The 26,516-nt window shown below is 39.1% G+C and overlaps 1 protein-coding gene across 5 annotated transcripts in view; it reads right to left on the bottom strand.

Moving 5' to 3' along the window:
• The window catches only part of LOC115171760 (nuclear GTPase SLIP-GC), a 44,618-nt gene extending 19,377 nt beyond the window's left edge, over window positions 1–25,241 (bottom strand). For 3 of the 5 annotated variants that reach the window (XM_029728886.1, XM_029728885.1, XM_029728883.1), the window contains exons 1-16: window positions 24,930–25,241; window positions 19,803–19,884; window positions 19,456–19,571; window positions 14,151–14,240; window positions 13,909–13,994; window positions 13,731–13,815; window positions 13,259–13,313; window positions 12,378–12,464; window positions 12,155–12,248; window positions 11,415–11,631; window positions 8,962–9,186; window positions 4,674–4,874; window positions 4,151–4,411; window positions 3,660–3,753; window positions 2,954–3,075; window positions 2,699–2,872 (exon numbers count right to left, since the gene is read on the bottom strand). In XM_029728886.1, the coding sequence (XP_029584746.1) occupies window positions 2,699–2,872; window positions 2,954–3,075; window positions 3,660–3,753; window positions 4,151–4,411; window positions 4,674–4,874; window positions 8,962–9,186; window positions 11,415–11,631; window positions 12,155–12,248; window positions 12,378–12,464; window positions 13,259–13,313; window positions 13,731–13,815; window positions 13,909–13,994; window positions 14,151–14,240; window positions 19,456–19,571; window positions 19,803–19,875 (1,980 nt within the window). In that variant the 5' untranslated portion in view covers window positions 19,876–19,884; window positions 24,930–25,241. The remainder of the gene's footprint in view (window positions 1–2,698; window positions 2,873–2,953; window positions 3,076–3,659; window positions 3,754–4,150; window positions 4,412–4,673; window positions 4,875–8,961; window positions 9,187–11,414; window positions 11,632–12,154; window positions 12,249–12,377; window positions 12,465–13,258; window positions 13,314–13,730; window positions 13,816–13,908; window positions 13,995–14,150; window positions 14,241–19,455; window positions 19,572–19,802; window positions 19,885–24,929) is intronic. The other 2 variants (XM_029728884.1, XM_029728887.1) reach the window with 2 other exon arrangements.
• Window positions 25,242–26,516: the final 1,275 nt, after the last annotated feature.

The raw sequence follows: 26,516 nt of genomic DNA on the forward strand, positions 1-26,516 counted from the left end.
GGGAGACCGTGCTGGGGAAACCCGATGGTGTGGCCAGTCCATCAGAGCTGTGCCTTTCTGCTGTTTGCCCTCTGCATTACCTCCAGGTTGGAGACCTTGTCTTACCACTGCATAACCATAATAGATCTCAGAGATAGTTGTATGGAATGTTTCCAGCTGTTTGATGTGGTGACAGTTCAGGGTCCAAGTTTCACAGACCTACAGCAGGGTTGTGATCACTACTATAGTATAGATTTTCAATTTTGTGGGAAGAGGGATGGTGTTATGGTTGAGTATCCTGTTCCTCAGTCATCCCAATGATTGGCTTGAGCCGTCCTCAGAGACGGTGTTCTCCAGGTATGTGACGTGTTCGACATTCCGGAACTCACATGAGTTGCGGTAGATCCGTTGAGGCACAATCGTCGGCAAAGAGGGCCTTATGGACAAGATGTTCCTGTGTTTCGGTCTTTGCTCGGAGCCTGCGCAGGTTGTAGATTGAAGCATCATTCTTGTATCTGATGTAAATGCCTTTTATGAGTTCCTTAGTGACGTTTTTGAAGACGTCAGTAAAAAAATATATACAGTACCAGTCAAAAGTTTGGACACACCTACTCTTTCAAGGGTTTTTATTTTGACAATGTTATACATTGTATAATAATAGTGAAGACATCAAAACTATGAAATAACACACATGGAATCATGTAGTAACCAAAAAATATATATTTTAGACTTTAGATTCTTCAAAGTAACCACCCTTGCTGGCAGCTTTGCACACTCTTGGCATTGTCTCAACCAGCTTCATGGGGTAGTCACCTGGAATGCTTTTCCAACCATCTTGAAGGAGTTCCCACATACACTGAGCACTTGTTGGCTGATTTTCCTTAACTCTGCGGTCCAACTCATCCCAAACCATCTCAATTGGGTTGAGGTCGGGTGATTGTGGAGGCCAGGCCATCTGATGCAGCACTTCATCTCTCTCCTTCTTGTTCAAATAGACCTTACACAGCCTGAAGGTGTGTTTTGGGTCATTGTACTGTTGAAAAAGAAATGATAGTCCCGTTAAGCGCAAACCAGTTGGGATGGCGTATCGCTGCAGAATGCTGTGGTAGCCATGTTGGTTAAGTGTGCCTTGAATTCTAAATGAATCACTGACAGTGTCACAAGCAAAGCACACCCACACCATCACACCTCCTCCATGCTTCACGGTGAGATCCACACATGCGGAGATCATCTGCTCACTTACTCTGCATCTCACAAAGACATGGCGGTTGGAACCAGAAATCTCAAATTTGGACTCATCAGACCAAAGGATTTCCACCGGTCTAATTTCCATTGCTCATGTTTCTTGGCCCAAGCAAGTCTCTTCTTCTTATTGGTGTCCTTTAGTAGTGGTTTCGTTGCAGCAATTCGACCATGAAGGCCTAATTCAAGCAGTCTCCTCTGAACAGTTGATGTTGAGATGTCTGTTACTTGAACGCTGTGAAGCATTTTTTGGGCTGCATTTGGAGGTGCAGTTAATTGCAGATTTCTGAAATCTCTAATAAACTTATCCTCTGCAGCAGAGGTGAATCTGGATCTTCCTTTGCTGTGGCGGTCCTCATGAGAGCCAGTTTCATCACAGCGCTTGATGGTTTTTGCGACTGCACTTGAAGAAACTTTTAAAGTTCTTGACGTTTTCCGGGTTGACTGACCTTCATGGCTTAAAGTAATGATGGGCTGTTGTTTCTCTTTGTTTATTTCAGCTGTTCCATAATATGGACTTGGTATTTTACCAAATAGGGGTATCTTCTGTATACCAACCCTACCTTGTCACAACACAACTTATTGGCTCAAACGCATTAAGAAGGAAATAAATTCTTACCGGGAAATAAAATCTCCTTACCGGAAAGCAAAACATTTCCCTGTTAGTCGTCCCATCCCACACTCTTAACAGATGCTGCCAATACCTGTTATGTTACTTGCATCTGTCCATGAAAGATTACTCTCCCATTCACTTTCTGTTTCTATCTCACGCTAAACTGAGTTACAAAAAGTAAATCACATCACTTTTGGGATCCTGGTTGAGTCTCTTGATTTTCAGCTTCTCTGGCGCTAGCACAAACTGGCTAGCACGGATATACTGTACACTGATTTTACAAAACATTAAAAACACCTGCTCTTTCCATGACAAAGACAGACCAGGTGAATCCAGCTAAAAGCTATCATTCCTTATTAATCTCACTTGTTAAATCAACTTCAATCAATGTAGATGAAGGGGAGGAGACAGGTTAAAGAAGGATTTTTAAGCCTTGAGACAATTGAGACCTGGATTGTGTATGTGTGCCATTCAGAGGGTGAATCGGTAAGACAAACGATTGCCTTTAAACGGGGTATGATAATAGGTGCCAGGCGCACCGGTTTGTGTCAAGAACTGCAACGCTGCTGGGTTTTTCACACTCAACAGTTTCCCGTGTGTATCAAGAATGGTCCACCACCCAATGGACATCCAGCCAACTTGAACAACTGTGGAAAGCATTGGAGTCAACATGGCCAGCAACCCTGTGAAGCACTTTCGACACCTTGTAGAGTCCATGCCCCGACAAATTGACGCTGTTCTGAGGGCAAAAGAGACCGGGTGCAACTCAATATTAGGAAGGTGTTCCTAATATTTGGCATACTCAGTGTAGGGTGACAGTACAAAAGCGGCTATTCTTAAATGTTATTTTTTAAAGTAGCTTACTGGTGCTATCACTTTATTCATTAATTTCTCGCATGATTCTTCTGACTGTCGAACTCCTTCTGAGAGGCATCGTTCAAAAGTCTCATAAGCCTCATCCATAGTTTGACCAATGGACTTGATCTCATCCTTGAGCCTCTGTTCCAGAACCTGGCACACCTCTTCTTTGCTGTCTGTCTGAAATCCAAACTCAACATAATCAATATAATACACTGATTCACATGTAAGGAGCATGTTAACTTGCTGTAAGTACAATACCATGTCGCTGCTTTTGGCTCCTTCTATCAGAGAGAGGATCCCATAAGCTCCAGAAACATAACCTGAAGTCTTTGTGCGACGATCATTGAGATTTCTGAGAAATTCCTGAAGTTTGGGGATTTCTGCAACATCAATTCAAAACAAGAAATGTATTTCTACCTTTGGTTGGTGTCAGTGTTCTTTGATACTCTTATTGATCCTGGATTCAATTCTTGATCATTTCATTTTCCTATTTCTGTTTGAGTTTGATGAACTGAATTATTGATTATGGGCATAATCCTAGTTATGCATGCAGAATTTAAATTAGGAATCAGCGCTTAGTAGTGGTCAAAAGAGCAGAATGTTATTTTCCGAGAAGATGAGTCTCCTTAGAATATAGTGAAATGTTTCAGAGGATATGAGGATAGCTTAGCATGCTGTATGTATACACATTACCCACAATATTTGAGAAAACACAACAACCTGCATTATTGAGTATCATATGGTCCAGGTTACACTTGTAATTGTTATTGATTAAGACATATTACATGTTTAAATTTTCCAGATACGACAGGTCATATTCAAATATGCATGCTGCTTAGGTGAAGTTTGTTGCTATGTAAAGTAATTAACAACACTAATAGTCTAGAAAAATGCATAGGCATAAAAATAGGAGACACCATTCTCTCTATGTTGTAGAATCAATAAGCACGTTCAGTTATCGTACCTGTCTCTTCTTCTTGCAAATGCTTTTCCTTTTGGTATTCCTTGGAACTCACAGTAAACACCTGAAGGAAATCCTTTCCCCCACTGAAGTGTTTCTGAAAGGTGTTTATTAGACAATGACAGCCAATTAATTCATGTCCACACACTAAGATTTTGCAAGCTCAAAAAATCTATATTCATTATGCTCATGTAAGCAGTTGTGCTTCAACCATTTTTTTAAATAATTAAATACATTTTGAAGATTTTGATATGACTGATAAATACCAGATTAGAACAACTTTCTTACCTTATCATAATTACAAATAAGTACCTATTACTCATTTTTTTGTTTTGTATATTAGACAACACAAATGTCTAATGAAAAGCTTTAGTGTACAATGTAATCTTGCTTTCATTTAATTCCATGAAGTTCCTAAATCTTCACCACTACAACATACAGTATGAGCATGTTGACAAGTCACAGAAGATTCCTTTATGTCAGACATAACTTACCTTAACTTCTTTTTGTTTGTTGAATTTGTCCCTCACTTGCCTCTTGGTTGTTTCATTTCTTCTCAAAATACAGGTACGCGCATCAGCCTTTTGATTCTCCTCAATGTCGTCTGTCTTGGTGCAGATGAAACTGATGCTTCGACATTCTCCACCAGGTCCAAAGAGGCTAACGGTGCTGTCTAAGATCTCCCATGATTCCTTTTCTGAAGTTGCTCGTGCAATGTCGCTCACAATCCACACAGCAGAGCAGTTTCCAACAAACTGAAGAAGTGTAACATTAACTTAAAACATTCCAACAGTAAAGGTATAATATACACAATATATTATTCATAGCATACATAGGCCTACATAATATGTTTCATCAATTGAACATAAATATAAATAAACTCAAATACATAGATATAGCCAGACATTTGGCCCTGTACCTATGATGTTAATCTAACATCAACCAAATTAGAAGTTGTATGTATACAATTCTAAATAGAATATTGAACCATTAGCAATAAGAATTGTAAATAATTACCGATTTCCACATCTCATCTCTGCTCTTGTTGCAGTCTCCATTGCCTGGAAGATCAACCAGCACAACATCCTCCAGCAGGTCTTTGGAGTTTGGCACCTTGATGGTTATACACTTCACAAGCGGCCAATACTGTCTTTTAAATGTATCACTCTGTGTGTCACTCCGTGTGTAACAAGTTATCGTTTCAGAGAGTTTTTCTGCCTGCAAATGTAATAAAGTATAATTACATGCATTGGTGAAAAAACAAAGTTATTTTCTCCAAACGAACACTTTGACAAAGATCAAAGAGCCTAAAAGATGTAGTTCCATATTTTCCTGCAATCGCTTACAAAAGGGAATTTGTTGTGGCAAACTTCTCGCAAGTTTGTAGCAAATTTGCTGCAAACTACATAGTGGGCCACAAAATGTTGCCAGAAGTTTGCAAATGTTTGCCGCTAGCTAGCTGGCTGGCGCTTAGCTAGCTAACGTTAGCTATCCTATTTTTTCACAATTAATGTGATAGCTAGCTAGCTAACTAATGATATGCCTAAACATTTATATTTTCTGGTGAATACATTTCTGTCTTTTGACACTAGCATATTGTCATGCATATTGGTATTACTGTTCACTAGCATGTTAGCTAGCACAACAGCTAAGGTAGCAAAAATATGAGCTGACTTGACATCAAAGCAAGACTTCACTTTTTCAGATGCATACCCTTCCCCTACCCGTGGTGTTGGAGGATTCATTAACACCCTGGAAAGATGCTTTTGGTGCACTCACTCATTACACGTTTTCTGAGTGATAAATTAGTTTATCATCTTCAAGCTTGTTACAGGCTTTGGTTTTTCCATTTATGTTTTGAGGTTGGGCTTTAGCACATTAGCACGTAGGGCACACCAGTTGGTGTCACCTCGTTAGTCAGTATGTGTTACACCTGTGCTGGTTGCTATCTCTTTAGTGGGAAGGTGTTTCAGCTGTGCTTGCCCAGGTGCTATTTAAGAGTGCCTGGCCCAGTGTTCTAGTTGTCAACACCTGTAGTTGGCGCTCCCTATTTGATTTATAGAAAAAATATTCCTTTGTCTGATTCCTTTTTGGGTTGCATCCTGTCTTTGTTTGGTGTGGGTTTTTCTTTTGTTTGCCTCTTCTTTGGCAAATATAGTGGGCGCTCATGGTGGGTGTATTTTGGGTTCCAGTTGTTATTGCTAGTCAACTTTCAGTGGACAACCCCATGAGTGTCTTTCAGAACACCTCCTACAACCCCACCTGTTTCGTTTTGGTTGTTGGTCAGTGAGTCTTTGTTAGTTCCCCCTTCTGTTTGAGTGCCATTTTTTGTTTTCTTGCTGGGGACAAGCTCAATAACGTAAGCAAATGTATGTATTCTCATAAATGTAGCCCAAACATTCATTCTTTGTAATAATTAGGTATTTCATTGCTTTAAACTAGTAGCTAGCGCATCTTGGTCATGTGTTGTTCCTTCTCTCTTTCTAGAAGCAGTCAGTTACAATGCAAATAGACAGATTGAGGCATTCAATAAAACTGAGGACAGATAAATATGTGTACACCAGGTCAAGGCTTCTTGCATGCATAGCGTTGATATGAAGTTAATTACATTTTTGCAAAAGTAATATGACTTGCCATGTTAGGCATAACTCAATTTTATGTTGCTTTTCTTCAACCCAAGACTTACTTTTTTAAATGTAATCTTTATTTAACTAGGCAAGTCAGTTAAGAACAAATTCTTATTTACAGTGATGGCCTACACCGGCCAAACACGGACTACGCTAGGCCAATTGTGCACCGCCCTATGCAACTCCCAATCACGGCCGGTTGTGATACAGCCTGGAATCGAACCAGGGTGTCCGTAGTGACGCCTCAAGCTCTAATTCAGTGCCTTAGACCGCTGCACCCCTCAGGAGCATTTACAGTGCTTTCTGAAAGTATTCAGATCCCTTGACTTTTTCTACATTTTGTTTTGTTACAGCCTTACTCTAAAATGTATCAACATTTTTTTCATGAATCTACACACAATACCCCATAATGACAAAGCAAAAAAATGTTTTTAAATGTTTGCAAATGTGTATATAAAATAAATAGCACAGTTACATAAGTATTCAGATCCTTTACTCAGTACTTTGTTGAAAAACCTTTGGCAGCGATTAAAGCCTCGAGTCTTCTTGGGTATGACACTACAAGCTTTGCACACCTGTATTTGGGAAGTTTCTCCCATTCTTCTCTGCAGATCCTCTCAAACTCTGTCAGGTTGGATGGGGAGCATCGTTGCACAGCTATTTTCAGGTCTCTCCAGAGATGTTTTATCGGGTTCAAGTCCGGGCTCTGGATGGGCCACTCAAGGACATTATGAGATTTGTCACAAATCCACTCCTGCGTTGTCTGTCTTGGCTGTGTGCTTAGGGTCGTTGTCCTGTTGGAAGGTGAACTTTCTGAGGTGAACCAGTCTGAGTTCCTGGGCGCTCTAGAGCAGGTTTTCATCAAGGATATCTCTGTACTTTGCTTCGTTCATCTTTCCCTTGATCCTGACTAGTCTCCCAGTCCCTGCCGATGAAAATTTTTCTGCCACCGCCATGCTTTACCGTAGGGATGGTGCCAGGTTCCCTCCAGATGTGACGCTTGGCATTCAGGCCAAAGAGTTCAATCTTGGTTTCATCAGACCAAAGATTCTTGTTTCTCATGGTAAGAGTTCTTTAGGTGCCTTCTGGCTGTGAAGTTCATTTTACTGAGGATGGCTTCTGTCTTTCCACTCTACCATAAAGGCCTGATTGGTGGAGTGCTGCAAAGATGGTTGTCCTTCTGGAAAGTTCTCCCATCTCCACAGAGGATCTCTGGAGATGCCACTGTGTTCTTGGAGACCTTCAATGCTGCAGACATTTGTTGGTACCCTTCCCCAGATCTGTGCCTCAACACAATCCTGTCTTGGAGCTTTACGGACAACTCCTTCAACCTCATGGCTTGGTTTTTGCTCTGACATGCACTGTCAACTGTGGGACCTTATATAGACAGATGTGTGCCTTTCCAAATCATGTCAAATCATATTGAATCTACCACAGGTGGACTTCAATCAAGTTGTAGAAACATCTCAAGGATCATCAATGGAAACAGGATGCACCTGAGCTCAATTTCGAGTCTTATAGCAAAGGGTCTGAATACTTATGTAAATAAGGTATCCGTTTATTTTTAATACATTTGCACAAATTTCGAAACTTATTTTTGCTTTGTCATTATGGGGTATTGTGTGTAGATTGAGGGATTTAAAAAAATGTAATTTTAGATTAAGGTAACGTAACAAAATGTGGTACAAGTTAAGGGGTCTGAATACTTTCCAAATGCACTGTACACCTGAGTCAGGAAGAAGAGAACTAGTAAACTAAATGTTTGCAGTATCCTAATTTTGTTTTGTGTTTTCTGATTGTTTTAGTGCATGCATTCAACAAGGTTTGGACTAAGGACTTCCACAGTTCTCCAAAGTTCACTCAAAAAGGCAATCGTTCTGAACTGGGTTTGATTTAGTTTTGTTGTTTTCATTAATCAAATGTTGTTAATTATCTTTTAAACTTCCATTGGTTGAAAGCTATTGCTCAGTTGTCACTTGGCTCATGTACGTTCATGTATTTGCCCTTTTAAACATATATAAGATCAACATCCCCTTAGAGTTCAAATTTCCAGTTGGCTCATGTACATTCATGTATTTGCCCTTTTAAACATCCTAAGATCAACATCCCCTTAGTGTTCAAATTTCTCTCATATAGATGTTGTAGCAACTGTACATAAAAATACATATTAAAACAATTTATTTGCGAAATATCCAGTCTTTGCTCTTATTAATTTTATCTGTTAAGACATTGCATACATGTTTAGTACATTTAACAATTTTAGTATGTTTGGTTTAGTTTTCTGTGAGAAGCAACTTCATTTAAAGTTAAATGTGATTTGGTTTACGTAGATAAAACATTTCAATTTTAACACACAGTAACCAAAAACCTGATCTAATTTCATATTTATACTGTGTTTGCGGCAGTTGATTTTTTTTCTTTCCCACAAGCTTCCCAGAATTGTTTCTGCAAATTTGCAGCAGTAGTTTGCCACAACTAATTTGCATGTGAAAATATGCGCTTGCTGCAAATTTCTTCTGTTTGCCAGAAGCCAGCTTTTTTTGTTAAGGGAGTAAATACATGATTTAATATAATTTGCAATCAGATGTGGTTATCTTCCTAAAATTATTTTTTTTAACAATGATTTTCACCAAAGCACACAATCTTCACAGAAGTGAACTAGCATGACAGTAACTTACTGTGTCACATATAAATATTTTCTTGACTGATAAACGAAACTCTGGAATTTTTCTGAAGTGCTTCCTGTCCATTAGTTCTTCTAAGGTTGCCCCACGTCCATCTTTTCCATACAAAGATGATATCTTTTCATCATCGTCATCGTCATCATCCCTTTCATGGTCTTCATCATTTCCATCCTCATGAGATCTGTCTCTTAAGATGGACAATAGCTCCTCTTTCCATTCCTAATAAAAATGTCAAACCATTACAAATGTGTAATGCACACTCTCTTCATTTGAAGCCAAGTCCTGTGTTACAAAACCACCAAGCCACCCAAATGGTGACCAACACATAGTATACAAATAGGAAACAAAAGGCAGTGCGCAAAACTAAAGATTTACACACAAGAAACTTAGGATGGCCCAAGAGGCTACAGTCCAGCATCACGGCAATCTGACTAATTATGACCCACACCTCAAACTCACTCACAGTTTACTACTGCTGTTACTAAAATTACTGCTCTGCTATTAGGCCTTTTACTACTACTACTGATTACTGTCACTATTACACTATGGCAACTAAACCACAACTATTTATAATAGTCACAACTAGGCTGTCTCCACATCAACTCCATTCCCCTCCCGCAGAGGTTAAAACCTGTTGGGGATAGGGGGCAGTATTTGCACGGCCGGATAAAAAACGTACCTGATTTAATCTGGTTACTACTCCTGCCCAGTAACTAGAATATGCATATAATTGTTTGATTTGGATAGAAAACACCCTAAAGTTTCTAAAACTGTTTGAATGGTGTCTGTGAGTATAACAGAACTCATTTGGCAGGCCAAAACCTGAGAAGATTGCAAACAGGAAGCGCCCTCTCTGACCATTTCTTGGCCTTCTTTGTCATCTCTATCCAAAACAGAGGATCTCTGCTGTAACGTGACACTTTCTAAGTCTCCCATAGGCTCTCAGAAGGCGCCAGAACGTTGAATGATGACTCTGCAGTTACTGGCTGAAAAACAGTAGCGCATTTGGATAGTGGTCGATCTGAGAACAATGAGACGGGTGTGCGCATGCACGTGAAGAGTACATGCATGTTTTGTTCAATCAAGTTCATATTTATATCAAAAAACAGCTTTTTACATTAGCATGTGACATTCAGAACTAGCATACCCATCGAAACTTCCGGTGAATTTACTAAATTACTCACGATAAACGTTCACAAAAAACATAACAATTATTTTAAGAATTATAGATACAGAACTCCTTTATGCAATCGCTATGTCCGATTTTAAAATAGCTTTTCGGTGAAAGCACATTTTGCAATATTCTGAGTAGATAGCCCGGCCATCATGGCTAGCTATTTTGACACCCACCAAGTTTGGCACTCACCAAACTCAGATTTACTATAAGAAAAATTGGATTACCTTTGCTGTTCTTCGTCAGAATGCACTCCCAGGTCTTCTACTTCAACAACAAATGTTGGCTTTGGTTCCAAATAATCCATAGTTATATCCAAATAGCTGCGTTTGTTCTTGCGTTCAAGACACTATCCGAAGGGTGACGCGCCGGCGCATATCGTGACAAAAAATTTCAAGATATTTCATTACCGTACTTGGAAGCATGTCAAACGCTGTTTAAAATAAATTTTTATGCGATTTTTCTCGTAAAATAGCGATAACATTCTGACCGGGCGACGTTGTTTTCGTTCAAAGACTGAAAATGTAAAATGGACTCTTCACATGCACGCGTGCGCCCGTTTCATTGTTCTCAGATCGACCACTATCCAAATGCGCTACTGTTTTTCAGCCAGTAACTGCAGAGTCATCATTCAACGTTCTGGCGCCTTCTGAGAGCCTATGGGAGTCTTAGAAAATGTCACGTTACAGCAGAGATCCTCTATTTTCCATAAAGAGGCTATAGACGGCCAAGAAATGGTCAGAGAGGGCACTTCCTGTGTGCAATCTTCTCAGGTTTTGGCCTGCCAAATGAGTTATGTTATACTCAGAGACACCATTCAAACAGTTTTAGAAACTTTAGGGTGTTTTCTATCCAAATCGTTTTCTATCCAAAATTTCTGGGCAGGAGTAATAACCAGATTAAATTGGGTACGTTTTTTATCCGGCCGTGAAAATACTGCCCCCTATCCTAAACAGGTTAAATATATTTTATGTGCAACCAGGAATTGAAATTTAAAAGGACGAGTGCACATAGCAAGAAAACGCCCCTCAAATCTGTGCCGTTTGCCTGCAATGTTAGGCTACCTTGTATCGATGTTTCTTTTATCGTTGCTTCTTCTTTTAAATTAATGCAAGGTGTCAATTGGGTCAATGACAGACCTCGATTCAGATCTTAGTTTTAGTTACCTTGATATGTTTCAAAGAAGCCTTTCATTAATTGTACTATTCCTCATGACACCACTTTCAAAACATTGTGAGATTAGGATATAAACAGATGAAACAGATGCTATTACCTCCTCTGTCATGAACTCAATCTCTGCGATGTACTTCGAGTCTGTCATATTGGCCTCCACCTGAATCATGACCGAGGTGCATGCCCCTTGGTTTCCAGAGGGCAGCAATTTTGTCTCACCCAAGATGGTGTTAATCAAGAAGCTCTTACCAGCTCCAGTCTTCCCAAAAACACCCACTATCTCTTTTTTGTCTTTCTCCAGCGTTTGGATTTTACCTCTGTTAGAAATGAAAGACGAAAACAAGTAAAGCAATTTAGTGGCCTGTACGCATCCCTCCACATTTTAAAATGCATACCTGGAGCCTCCCGAGTGGCACAGCGGTCTAAGGTACTACATCGCAGTGCTAGCTGCGTTACTACAGATCCTGGTTCGTTCCCAGGCTGTGTCGCAGCCGGCCGCAACCAGGAGACCCATGAGGCGGTGCACAATTGAGCCAGCATTGTCCGGGTTAGGGAAGGGTTTGGCCAGCTGGGATGTCCTTGTCCAATCTCGCTCTACCGCCTGCTGTGGCTGGCCGGGCGCATGCACGCTGACACGGTCACTAGGTGTACAGTGTTTCCTCCGACACATTGGTGCAGCTGGCTTCCGGATTAAGCGAGCATTGTGTCAAGATACACTGCGGTGTGTTTCAGAGAACACACAGCTCTCTACCTTCACCTCTCTCATTGCAGCGATGGGACAAGACTAACTATCAATTGGGGAGAAAAAGGGGTAAAACATTTTTTTTTAATTATGCGTACCTGAGGAAGTCAATGAGTTTTGTAGAAGGCAGATCATCAAGTTTGCTTTTGACACGTTGCATGATCTTCTTCACCTCTGTCTTGGTTTCAGTTTCTGTCAGAGTTAAACACAGGTCACAAACCAGCTATAATCTTGTTCTACAATATATCATGTTAAATGGTTTCCAATTAAAAGTGTTTCTTAAAATGATTGTGATCGATATAAACACCATCATCCACCTACCAAATGTTTCAGTTATTCTGGATGCAGCAACACGTTGTCGTTTGTTTGTTTGTTTGTTTGCATGGGCCTCATCAGATTTCCTTTTGCCTGGAAACAATTGGAAACATCTTTCATTAATTAATACACAAATCATCCAGCAGCAGTCACAGATCTTCCAATCTCGTTATAGCCAATGCTGTTATGCAAATGAGTTGCATCAGTCGGTGAAAAATTATTTCAGATGATCCATTTACTGTGTGCATAAGGTAAAGGGTACAAAGGGTACATGCAACTCAAGTGTAAAATATCTCATAATTCAATGCTTAACTGAGTGAGATTTATTATATGTTTTGGAAATATAGTATAATTACATTTTTCTCCTTGTCAGTTTCTAAAATGAGTATTTTAGTATAACTTTTCTGTACATTTTTACCAGACGCTCTTATCCAGAGCGACTTACAGTAGTGAGTGCATACATTTCTTTATTTTTTATTTATTTTGGACTGGCCCCCCGTGGGAATCGAACCCACAACCCTGGCGTTGCACACACCATGCTGGCGTTGCCAGGTCCTGACCATAGAAAGATGTTATTTTCTATGGTAGAGTAGGTCAGGGCGTGACAGGGTATTTTTTCTATGTTTTCTATTTCTATGTTTTCAGGTCCTGGTTTTGTATTTCTATGTTGGGGTTTTGTTTGGGATGATCTCCAATTAGAGGCAGCTGGTCCTCGTTGTCTCTAATTGGAGATCATACTTAAGTAGGTTTTTTTTTCCACCTGGGTTTGTGGGAGATTGTTTTTGAGTAGGGTATGTTTCACCTCTGCATCACAGTTTTTTGTTTTGTTCGTTAGTTTATGTATTGCATAGTTTCACAGTGTAAATAAAATGTGGAACGACACACACGCTGCACTTTGGTCCGCTTCTCCTTACGACAACCGTGACAGGTTGAGGGTTCACTCTGAAGAAACACATAGATAATCAACAGGTTAACAAAGGAATCATTCCACAAAACTTACAACACAAACATATCACAATTGTTACCTTCTGTATAGCCTTTATCTATACTTTTCTTGCTTTAGTTTGAGATGCATTTTCTTTAATAATTTGGGTTTCTTCCTGTATGTTGTTTTCACTGACTGGTGTTTATAGATTAGATGTTTACTATGTTGTATAGTGTTGTGACTATGAGAAAGTGCTTGCTAAATACATTTGATTGTTATTATCTTAATGTTTTATTTTAGTCCTCGTATGGTGCTCTGCTATCTTAATGTATGATAATTAATCTCTGTAAAATGGCCTAAGAAATATCCAAGCAGTGCCAAGAAGTGATTCCTTAGCTGTGACCACGGACAAATGAGATATAGATTTTACCCACCTGGTCATACACTGTTTCCCCCACTCCAGAGGTGTTCGTTGTGGGCACACTTCCTCCACATGTACCTAAGAGTTTATCCAATGACCTGGTGACAGACTCACAACAATTGTCTTTTTGTTGACACCAACGGGACGTTATATTAAGTCAGTGATGAATAAAGAAATTATGTGTTTCTTACCTTTTAGTCTCTGATCGTTTAGGAGTTTGATTTTTGGGTTTTATGTTTTTTTGACGAGGCTCTTGATTGACCATCTCACCAGTAATCTGGAGACAGAAGCCGTGTTGAGTTATAGGGTGACACATATAAAGGTCTGTATGCTGATCTAAATAAAAAAACTATGCATTTGGTTTAGTTAATTGTACTTTAGGGCTGAGATTTCATGTACTGTATATGGTTATATAGGAGGGTAAAGATGGTACATTTTCTGAGGAACTCTTGGAGGCCTTAATGGATACTGATGACCATGTGGCTGCTTGAATGTTCTTATCATCATCGGGTTGCTTCTGTTTCTGCAGTTAAAAAACAAAATTCTCTCAGTTGGTAGGCTCTGCCACGGTATAGTCATTACTATATTAACAACATGTTTTTGTCATAAACATCAACATTATCCAAACCACAAGCTAGAACAAGAAGCATTTTAATTTCACTGGTAGAATCAGAAAGTTTTGACTTCTTGGGCATTCGTCTGCTCATAGTGCACCACAAAGTCCAGCATTCATAGCAAATGTAGATCCTGCCCGCTAGGTAGATGGGACGTGACCACAACCTTGGTTGATGGCGTTGGCCCCGGAAGAAATGGCAGCAGTTTTACGGGTGCCTAACCAATTGTGCTATTATGTGTATTTTTTCTCGTTATTTGTAATTTATTTTGTACATAATGTTCTACCACCGTATCTTACAGCAAAAAAGAGCTTCTGGATATCAGGACAGCGATCACTCACCTCGGATTAGACAAAGATTTTTTATTCAACAAGCAGGACGCACAGGATGCACAGGATATACATGTAACACATGACAAGGCCAACGTCCCCGTCATTGGCAAGAGAAAGAGACGCAGGTATCGAGGACACAGAGCGGGGTGCCTCATAAGGATCCGCAGAAGGCGAGTGGGAAAGCTGCCATTACCGTCAATATTACGTGCCAACGTGCAATCATTGGACAATAAATTAGACGAGGTACGATCCTGAATACTGTAACATCTTATGTTTCACGGAATCGTGGTTGAATGATGACATGGATATTCAGCTAGCGGGATATACAATGCACCGGGTACATAGAACAGCACACTCCGGGGAGACGAGGGGGGGGCGGTCTGTGCATATTTGCAAACAACAGCTGGTGCACAAAATCTAAGGAAGTCTCTAGATTTTGCTCGCCTGAAGTAGAGTATCTTATGATAAGTTGTAGACCACACTATTTGCCAAGAGAGTTTTCATCCATACTTTTCGTGGCAGTTAATTTACTAAGACTGCACTCAGTCAGCTGTTTGAGGAAATAAGCAAACAGGAAACCGCTCACCCAGAGGCGGCGCTCCTTGTGGCCGGGGATTTTAATGCAGGCAACTTAAGTCAGATTTACCTCATTTCTATCAACATGTTAAATGCGCAACCAGAGGGAAAAAAAATCTAGATCACCTGTACTCCACACACAGATGCATACAAAGCTCTCCCTCGCCCTCCATTTGGTAAATCTGACCACAATTCAATCCTTCTGAGTCCTGCTTACTAGCAAAAATTAAAGCAGGAAGCACCAGTGCCTCGGTCTATAAAAAAGTGGTCAGATGAAGCAGATGCTAAACTACAGGACTGTTTTGCTAGCACAGACTGGAACATGTTCCGGGATTCTTCCGATGGCATTGAGGAGTGCACCATCAGTCACTGGCTTTATCAATAAGTGCATCCAGACATCGTCCCCATATTGACTGTACGTACATACCCCAACCAGAAGCCATGGATTACAGGCAACATTCGCACTGAGCTAAAGGGTAGAGCTGCCACTTTCAAGGTGCGGGACTCTAACCCGGAAGCTTATAAGAAATCCTGCTATGCCCTCTGACAAACCATCAAACAGGCAGAGCGCCAATACAGGACTAAGATGGAATCGTACTACACCAGCTCCGATGCTCGTCTTATGTGGCAGGGCTTGCAAACTATTACAGACTACAAAGGGAAGCACAGCCGCGAGCTTCCTAGTGACACAAGCCTACCAGACGAGCTAAATCACTTCTATGCTCGCTTCGAGGCAAGCAACACTGAGGCATGCATGACACCATCAGCTGTTCCGGACAACTGTGTGATCACGCTCTCCGTAGCCAACGTGAGAAAGACCTTTAAACAGATCAACATTTAGTGGAGCAAGTTGAGAGCTTCAAGTTCCGTGGTGTCCACATCACCAACAAACTAGAATGGTCCAAACACACCAAGACAGTTGTGAAGAGGACACGACAAAGCCTATTCCCCCCTCAGGAAACTAAAGATTTGGCATGGGTCCTCAGATCCTCAAAAAGTTTGACAGCTGCACCATCGAGAGCATCCTGACTGGTTACATCACTGTGTCATGACGTGGCCCTCTTTGGATATAGCAAGCACCAACCCCCTCTCTCTCACCACCTCTCTCTTCCCCCTACACCCAGGCTCTGTTATCTCAGGTCGTAAATTCCTAGAGGAGATTCTCCTAAGGGCCAGGCAGTATAGAGAGAGGGTTTCACATAGAGAGAACAAAGGAACTTCTTCTACATCACAGAACCCGAGAACTGAACAATGTCCATGTTTTGGAGAATGTGTAAACAGTCGGTGGAGAATCCAGCTATGACCGGTCCATTTTGTTTAATGTTTGTGACCTCATGAGAGACAATACAGCCACATTACCATAACTCTGGTTATACAAGGGCCTCCGTTAGGAGGTATGCATCTAATTATTGTATAAAATGAATTTGTGAAATTATGTAATGTGATTTTAAACTGTTTAATGAAAGACAATCCAATTCCCTTTTAAAGTTTAACTACGTCATTGGCCCGTCACATGAGCACAGACATTGATCTGGCGTCATGGGACAGCCCTTTTTACTGTACCGAATATAACCCCCACCTGGAGAAGTCTACTTCAGACCATGCGTACCTCGATTACCGAGAGGGCTAAGGTTTGAGTAGAGACCATGCATTCCACGGTTGTTGAATCCCTAACCAAACCACATGGAGCATTGGCTACACTGGTGGAAATGGTTAAACTCTGAGACTATCGATACCGACAGAATAAGAGCAAATCTTCGATACTAATTACTAGTCTGCAGCTAGAATTTATGTTGACTGAATGCGAAGACCGACAACCGCCGAAACATCTATCTATAAGAAAATTTCAGAACTCTGAAGTATCCATTCTAACCAAAGACTTCGTAGAAGAGAGACGGGCCGATGAACTTTCCAACAGAAAGACGGACGATTCCAACAGAGATCACGACGACTCACTGAGCGTAAATATATATAGATTGCAATTATTCCCGAATGAGTGAGCGTTCATGTGCAAAGGATTAGCATTTCAATTGTTATACTTATCAACTGTGTAGTGTCTCTTGTCTTTCCCGGCCTTCTCAGTCACACCCACTTCCCTTAACCAACCAAACCGCCATATTGGTTTAGCCCACTAGGGAACATCCCCTATCATTTCCTTGTAACCACATATCTATTGTTTGTTTGTGTATTTCTGTGATTATTTAGTTAGTTAGTAAATAAATGATTAAGACAATTGATGTATGGATGATTCATAGCAAAGACTGGGTTTGTGCAGATAACCAACAACTTTCAACATTTGGAATGAGACTAACGTGAGGTAAAGAATAATTCATTAATTAGAAGACTAATTGATCGGATATTAAAATATCAGAAAAGTTATATTAGGAAAATTATAACTTTGTAATCTGAAGATTTTTCTTGGTGCCCCGACTTCCTAGTTAATTACATTTACATGATTAGTTTAATCACGTAATAATAATTACAGTGGATTGATTTGATAAAATAAGTCTTCACTTTAATGATGCCAAAAACACGACAACTGCCTGGTACGGCAACAAGGCACTACAGAGGGTAGTGCGTACGGCCGAGTACATCACCGGGGCCAAGCTGCCTGCCATCCAGGAACGCTACACCAGGCGGTGTCAGAGGAAGGCCCTAAAAATGTTCAAAGACCCCAGCCACCCCAGTCATAGAATGTTCTCTCTAGTGCCACATGGCAAGCTGTACAAGAGTGCCAAATCTAGGACCAAAAGGCTTCTCAACAGTTTTACCCCCAAGCCATAAGACTCCTGAACAAGTAATCAAACGGCTATCCAGACTATTTGCATTGTCGCGCCCCCCAGCCCCTCTTTTAGGCTGCTGCTACTCTCTGTTTATCATATATGCATAGTCACTTTAACTATACCTTAATGTGCTTCTTTCACATGCATTGCTTGCTGTTTGGGGTTTTAGGCTGGGTTTCTGTACAGCACTTTGAGATATCAGCTGATGTATGAAGGGCTATATAAATAAATTTGATTTGATGTGCATACTACCTCAATTAGCCCGACTAACCGGTGCCTGTATATAACCTCGCTACTGTTATTTTCCAGTCTTTTTACTGTTGTATTTATTTCTTTACTTATCTATTGTTCAGCTAATACCTTTTTTTTTAAATATCACACTGTTGGTTAAAGCTTGTAAGTAAGCATTTCACTGTAAGGTATTCGGCGCACGTGAAAAATAAAGTTTGATTTGATTGGTTTACTTCGAACGACCAACACACAGTAATCTCAGAACGTACTGTAGTGTAATTTTTTTTTTATGTTTGTTTTTCACTAACGTTTGTCATCATGCCCGTGTGTTGTTCTGTCTGGCTGTCATAACTACAATCAACCGTGAAAATTAGTTATATTTCACTGTTCTACCTACCAAAGATTTACCCCGATGCTGCCAGTGGTTTGCGGCTATCGAGAATGATGCTTACGGTGACCAAAGATTATCAGAGGGATTTTCTGGCTGAACGGAATCCATTTAGTGTACAGCTGAGAAGTGATGCGACACTGTACCATAACTTTCTCTCTTCACAACAAAATGGACGTTTCTTGATTAGAAGTAACGTAACATTCGCTGGAATAGGTAAATTAGCTAGCTAACATTACAGTCCTGCAATGAACTCTGTAACCCACCAGCTAAATCATATAGCTAGCTATCTTTTGGATGGACACTGTCAATCAATTTCGCCTATGCCATTGTAGTCACTAGAGGTTGACATGGGAGCGAATATTCATTACTGTCCCATCTTGTCCTGTAAAAATGTTTCCCGTCCTGTCTTCGTCTCGTTGCAGTTCTATAACCCTGGAACTTTCCTGTCTCATCTGAATAAAAATCACTCCCGTCCTGTGCACATTTTTTTACGTGCAGAAATCTGAAATAACTTCCTCCTAGCTGCTTTTCCTCTCTGATTCAGAGGGGTTGGGCTAAATACGGAAGACACATTTCAGTTGAATTCATTCAGTTGGACAACTGACTAGGTATCCCCCTTTCCTTTCTCTTTTCTGTCTGTCCCCGCTCTGCCCCACACGAGTTGCTGTCTTTCAGAGACTGGAAAACATGTGCCAGATTTGTAGATTTAGCAATTAATCCCCTGATAGGAACATCACTGAAAAGACGTCCAATGGATCTATAATCATAATCTGTGTAACAGTAGTTATTGTACACCTAGTTTGTAAAGTACCTTGATAAATGCTTTGTGTTTTTCTCTAAATGCAGACCGTGGTCCTATTTTTGGAATCAAGTTGATGAAGTCTTTCTCCTTAAGGGAGAGGAAACTTTCTTCATCAATTTCTTCATCTGAAATTAAGGAAATATACATTTTAGGCATCTCAATATCATAAAATAATAATTACTGTATCAAATTAACAAATAAACATACATGTTTACAATTGAGGTGATATCTTTACTTGAATGTATAATAATACCATGTACAATAATAAATCCATTATTTTAATCAAATCAATCAATAATTGTATTAATACACAATGTATTATACAATGTATAATAATACATCACAAATATATTCACCTTCAAACCTCTGAATCAAGTCACTGTGGTTCCACTCAGTTAATTTGTCTCTGACGAAATCAAATGATGCCATGAGATGTCACTATGAAGGGAGAGACATTTTTTACAATTTAGATCTTTTAGATATTTGTGGTAGGCGATATCACATTAACTTTATTCCAAAAGGTGTATGTGCAACTATAAAGAAAAACATGATGATTTATTAAAACAACAAAAGCACATGCCATTCAGTATTTAAGCTTCATTTTCAAGAGAAAATCAAGTTCTCATGTTCTTGTGAATCCTAACCATGGGATTCTAACCAGGGATGCTAATTTTGGTCAATTTTTCTGCCGACTAACTAACTAAATTAATTCCAAAAAGTACATTTATGTGACCATTGAAAATACTATGCATGGGTACAAGAACCTGACATTTTTCATTAAGTTAAAAAACATAAGAATAGCAAGCCTATCATCTCATATTATTGAACATGCAACTACAGTAATGAAGCAGACAATGTAATACATCATTTTTGACCATTTTCCAAAATGCAATTAGCAGAAAACACTGCTCTGAAAGATGCACTGATGCATGTGGTTTCATGTGACAGAGATCAGTGGTGTAGAGTACTTAAGTAAAAATACTTTAAAGTACTACTTAAGTACTTTTGAGGGGTATCTGTACTTTGCTATTTATATTTTTGCCAACTTTTACTTTTACTTCACTACATTCCTAAAAAAAATTATGTACTTTTTACTCCATACATTTTCCCTGACACCCAAAAGTATTTTGACATTTTGACAGGAAAACGGTCCAATTCACACACTTATCAAGATTACATCCCTGGTCATCCCTACTGCTTCTGATCTGAAGGACTCACTAAAAACAAATGCTTCTTTGTAAATTATGTCTGAGTGTTGGAGTGTGCCCCTGGCTATCCGTCAATAAAGAAAAACAAGAAAATTGTGCCATCTGCTTTGCTTAATATAAGGAATTTGAAATGGTTTATACTTTTACTTTTGATACTTAAATACATTTTAGCAAATCCATTTACTTTAAATATTTAAGTAAATTTAAAACCAAATACCTTTAGACTTTCAATCAAGTAATATTTTACTGGGTGACTTTCACTTTTACTTGAGTCATTTTCTATTAAGGTATCTATACTTTTATGACAATTGAGTCATTTTTTCCACCACTGACAGATGAATATCTCCATTAGAAACTTAGAAAGAGGGGAAATATAAATATGCAACAACTAGGACGGGTTGTTAATATGACCTCTTGAGCTGACAAAAATCCTAGTCACCAAAATCAGGTACTAAGTCTGATATGTAAGTCTAACATTTATGTCTGGTTTCAGCTCCTCCAATGGTGTGTATTATTACACTGCCATCTAGTGGATGTAAGTGCTACTACATGACTTAGTTTCATAACAGCCCATTCTATAATGTTCATTGGCTCAGAGAGGCTCATGTGAGTTGTATGGTGTAGCTGTGGCTCTGAGTATTGTTTATTCATCCTATGTAATGTACAGTATTCCCAGTGAATTTGGTGATGCGTTTTTTTCTAATACCCAGAAAAATTAGTAATTAATTTTGTCAGGTTTATGTCCCATCCTGATATTATGCAAACTTAATGTAATGTGAGTATGAACAGATTTTTTTGTTTCAAAGTGGCAGCATGAATTAAGTTAGCTTGAATTAGGGTTTAGCTTAGGTAAAATTTGATTCAGAATTTGATTACTATCTTGAAATATGATAATTCAATGCTAAAGTTATTGCAAATGAGATAAGGAAGTGATACATGTTTTACAGACATTACAAAACTGTTGTATGATAGAAGTAACCTCCACTCTACTGGTGAATTGATGAAACATGCTCTTTTTCTATGGTCAAATCACCTTTAAGTCACGTCAAACCAAATATCGAGTTGATTTCAGTTGGTTTTGTCACTACCAATGATTTTTTGCTAAATTACAGATTTTTCCAGAAACATAGACTACTTTCAGGGTGAGGAAACAACTCAACTTAAGTTTTAAAATACTGAACTTCCCCTTTAAGTAAAAACTAATAGAAGATGTGTTTATCCTGTATCTAGTCCCCCCATTTGAAGAAGTCATAAGTATTTGGACAAATACAAATTCACAGGATAAATACAAATTCAGTGTTACGAAATTGATTAACTAGCCGGCTAATATTATTGCACTTGTTAACTCTAGGGGTCTTGGGCCAACCTGCAGAGGGCACACTACATCACAAATCTCTGCCCAGGTCTCAGCTAGAGATACACAAGAATCACCTACCTCACTAAGGAGACCCATTTCCTGGGAACCACTGTTTATGTATTCTCAGAAAATGTTGTGATGTTTTTTCCCCCTGTTCGGAAAAGTTAGTCATTGAAGTTGTTAGGTTTATGTCTTATCGTACATCCTGATATTACCAGGTTCTGACCAATAGATGGTACTGTCCCCTAATGGTGCTGTTCCCTCAATGTTAAAAGTATAGTTCACCTAAATTACAAAATCGCATATTGGTTTCCTTACCCTGTAAGCAGTTTATTATGGACAAGGTATGGCAGCAACCCATGCTTTGGTTGGAGGGCTCTGCTAAGTTCAAATATGGAATCGTTTTTTTAAGTGGAACAGAGCGTTTTAGCAACATGAAACCTCGTTATATATATATATACAATAAGAAGAATATCACACTTTTTTTATTTAATTTTTTTCTGACAAGCAAGCACTTAGATATTGTCATTTTCACATTTTCATACTTTCATAGAATGTTTGGGAATGACGTAGAGTAAGACATTTGTAAAAAATTCTATAGCAATATAGTGGGAAAGCAGCCGTGCATTTTGACAATTTATACTTTGACACTGGACTGTGTGTTTACATGCAACAGTGCAACTTTAGATAATTAGAAAGCATTGGCCACAAGCCACAAAATACACCTGAATGGAGTTCTGCAAATATGCAAATACTATGGGAGTCCTATTACATTTGGGAACTTTACAGTCCTATTGATCAAACAACCATGAGAAGTTAGGCTCTCTCTCCCTCAGTTGCTTATGCACATCAACAACAACAACAAGATCAACAACTAATGCTGGCCAGAGTGAGATAAGCAAATATCTAACAAGGGAACAGTAGATAAACCCTCAAACTTTTTCAGCTTGTAGTTGGCCATCAAAATTGCCTGCTCGCCCTTCTGCAGCTTGCCTGCCAATGCATGATTGTTCCAACCCACATTTTGACAACTGAATGGGAACTTGCCTGCCTGCTCGCCAATTTGATCGATCCCAAATACATTTGACTGACAACTAAGATATATGCTAACTGTGGATAACAGTCGTTCAAGTTCACCATAGCTAGCAAGCAAAGTGATTCACATTTCTTCCTAGCTAACCAAATGACACATGCAACTATAGCTGTAGCCACTGAAAAGGTGTGTAAAAGTTGCCCACACCCAAAGACATGACATCCTCCCAAAAGCAGGAAAGTTAGCTACTGTAGCTAACACATTGCCAGGCTTAGTTACATTTCTCAGTTTTTGTCCAAAGTATTGATTCATTGAAACTGAAACAGTGATCATTCTGAATGGGTGGAGGCAGCAAACAATGTACCAGGCCAGCTGTGATTTACAACCTGATAGCAATACTTTGTTGGACTACCAAGAAATGTATTGGTGAATTATATTAATCATATACTGAACTGCATCCATCTATTCTGCCAACAATGCCTTACCCCAGGTCATGGAATTTTTGGGTAAAATATAACCTATTTGTAAAACCTCTTATAAAGTTGGTTTTGTAGCATAAACTAGGAATTTTATATTTTTACTGAAATTATGATTGTCTGTTTCATATCTGCCAAGTAGATAAAAGTGATTTGGCCATGAAAAAATACCATTGTATGTTTTACTAACGCGCCAGTAGAGTGGAGGTTCTATCTATAGTAGAGCAGTCTGTAAAACATTAATTACTTTTCCATATCTCATTTGCAATAACTTTATCATTGGATTATAATTTTACAAGATATTACCCAAGCTAAATTCAAGTTAACTTAATTAATGCTGGCACTTTTTTTTTATATATATATATATATATATATATATATATATATATATATATATATATATATAAAAAACAAAGTGCCAGCATTAATGAAGTTAACTTGAATTTAGCTTGGGTAATATCTTATATATCTTATATATATATATATATATATATATATATATATATATATATATATATATATATATATTTATATTTATATATATACACTCACATTACATAAAGGGCGCAATCGTAAATTCAATTTGGCAATCTACTCCAATTTCAGAGCCAGAATAATTGAATCCCCACCTCTTTAAGGAATACCTGGGATAGGATAAAGTAATCCTTCTAACCCCCCCCCCCCCCCCCCCCCAAAAGATTTAGATGGACTATTGTAAAGTGGTTGTTCCACTGGATATCATAAGGTGAATGCACCAATTTGTAAGTCTGCTAAATGAGCGTCTGCTAAATGACTTAAATGTAAAATGTAAATGAATTTACAAACGCCCTAAACATGGTTGTTTTGACAGGTGTAAGTAAACATCTGCCTAATAAATGGAATAAAATGTTTGCCAGTAACACAGTTAGAGTCATGAACCCTCTTGATAACATGAAAACACCCTAGCAGCTCTACCAGGGCTCTACCAAGGGTGAGTAAAAGGTTTAGAGAGTGTTTTTCTCTTGTTTACTGTCTGTCTGTAAGTAGCTAACAAGCTAGCCAACTTTAGCCAGTTAGCTTGTGTGCTTGACTGCCATTTTGATTCAGAATGTTCAGATCAACCCTACTCCAACACTCAACGCTCCATCGCTACTCCAATCTGACAACGCTCTAAATTTACAAATGCCCAGAGCGCACTCTGAGCGCACTCTGACACTCTAGAGTGAATTTACAAATGCACCCAAAGTTGCAAATCTTTTACATTACAAAATCTTCTCATTTGTAGGAATTTTAGCATTTCATTATTACCTTTTAAGATATTATTCAAAATCTGAATCAATTTAGACAAGCTTAACCCTAATCAAAGATAATTTAATAAATGTTGCTACTTATATAAAAAAAAATCTATATATATATATATTTATACTCACATAAAGTTGCAAATCCCTTCAAAATTAATGATTTGTTTCCTTACTCTGTAAGCAGTCCTAAGCAATTTCAGGCTTTTCTAAGCTGTGTCTTTCAAACACCTTTTGCATGAGGAAATTGAAATGACTGTAAAGTTATGTCTTTCCTTTAAATGAGCCCACACTGATCTACTGAGAGTTGACCATGAAATGTGTGAAAAGTTTAAACAAAAACATGCTGACACACCACATAAAGGCAATGTTCAGCAAATATATATTCTGTGCTACTGACATGGCCCTCTAGCAAGAAAACACACTGAACAACAGGAGTATGTGGCGTTGAAATAGTACAGCAGTATGGGTATACTGTAGGTGTGGCTGTTCTTTGTCATGTTGTGACCAGGTTAATGTTTATTGGCATGCGTTTTGCCCTGGAGGCATAACTGAGCGGTTTCTGCTAGAAGGGCCAACTGCAGTCAAAATTGGTTATATCGTAAAAATGTATAACAACAAAAATTAGCTTTCAGGAATTCATTTAAGGTTAGGTTTAAAATCAAATTTTATGACTTTGTGGCAGCTAGTGACCACTCTGCAGACCGCTAAAGTATACCTTTTGGCTGGACAGCCAAAACAGATCATCGCTAATTTTGTTGTATAACCCACAGTAAAGCAAGGCATGAGTTTCAGTTTCAAAGGAAACCATTGTTACAAAAAGTATGTACGTTTATCTAGGGCAGTGTTTTGTAAGGCAACATTTCAGAGAAATAGAATGGAAACTTTAGTAAAAAGCAACAAAAGAAAAAAATCGAATTACGAAGACAAAAGACATTTAAAAATGAACATGGTTACAAATGATTGAAAACACTAGCACACTACTAGCATGAAGAAATCTGGTGTGTTTGTGGTAACATTCCACTCCTTGCCACTCCTTGGTGCATTTATCAAGAAGGCACGCCAGCGCCTGTTCTTCCTCAGGTGGCTGAAAAAACTTGGCACCGTTTCTACAGATGTACCATTGAGCTGCATACTGACTGGCTGTATCACCGCCTGGTACGGCAGCTGCATCCCTCTCCACCACAAGGCTCTACAGAGGGTGGTGAAGGCTGCAAAGTTCATCACTGGGGGCGAGCTCTGAAGCATTAAAACTGCTGAATAGCTTATCAATGACTGTCTACGCACACCACTCCACATATTCCCACCCACACAAACTCACACACATCCACATTCATTAATTTACACACAGTGTATCCTGTGCACGTGATGAATTAACTTTGATTTGATTTTGATTGATTCTTGTCATGCCATACAGCCAGACTGTTTGGCATGACAATAAGTGTCAAGTAGTGGAATGTTAGCACAAACACAGGGCTATAACAGCTTTAACTTTAAATCCTCATAGACTTCCTGCTGTCAGTCATATCTCCCAACACTCCAATGCAGATTAGGAGCATAGTGACTGTAGTATTCTGACATCCTGCTCTGGAAGAGGGACCGCTTGCTGCCCTTTGTTCAGCGGTCGAGAACCATCCCAGGCCATCCCATTCATCAGCAGGAAGCTGCTGCTGCCATTGGTAGAAGAATGGGATTAGACATGTTACTGTAAATGTACAT

The sequence above is a fragment of the Salmo trutta genome, chromosome 32 (assembly GCF_901001165.1).
Source record: "Salmo trutta chromosome 32, fSalTru1.1, whole genome shotgun sequence".
In the NCBI taxonomy this organism is placed as follows: domain Eukaryota; kingdom Metazoa; phylum Chordata; class Actinopteri; order Salmoniformes; family Salmonidae; genus Salmo; species Salmo trutta.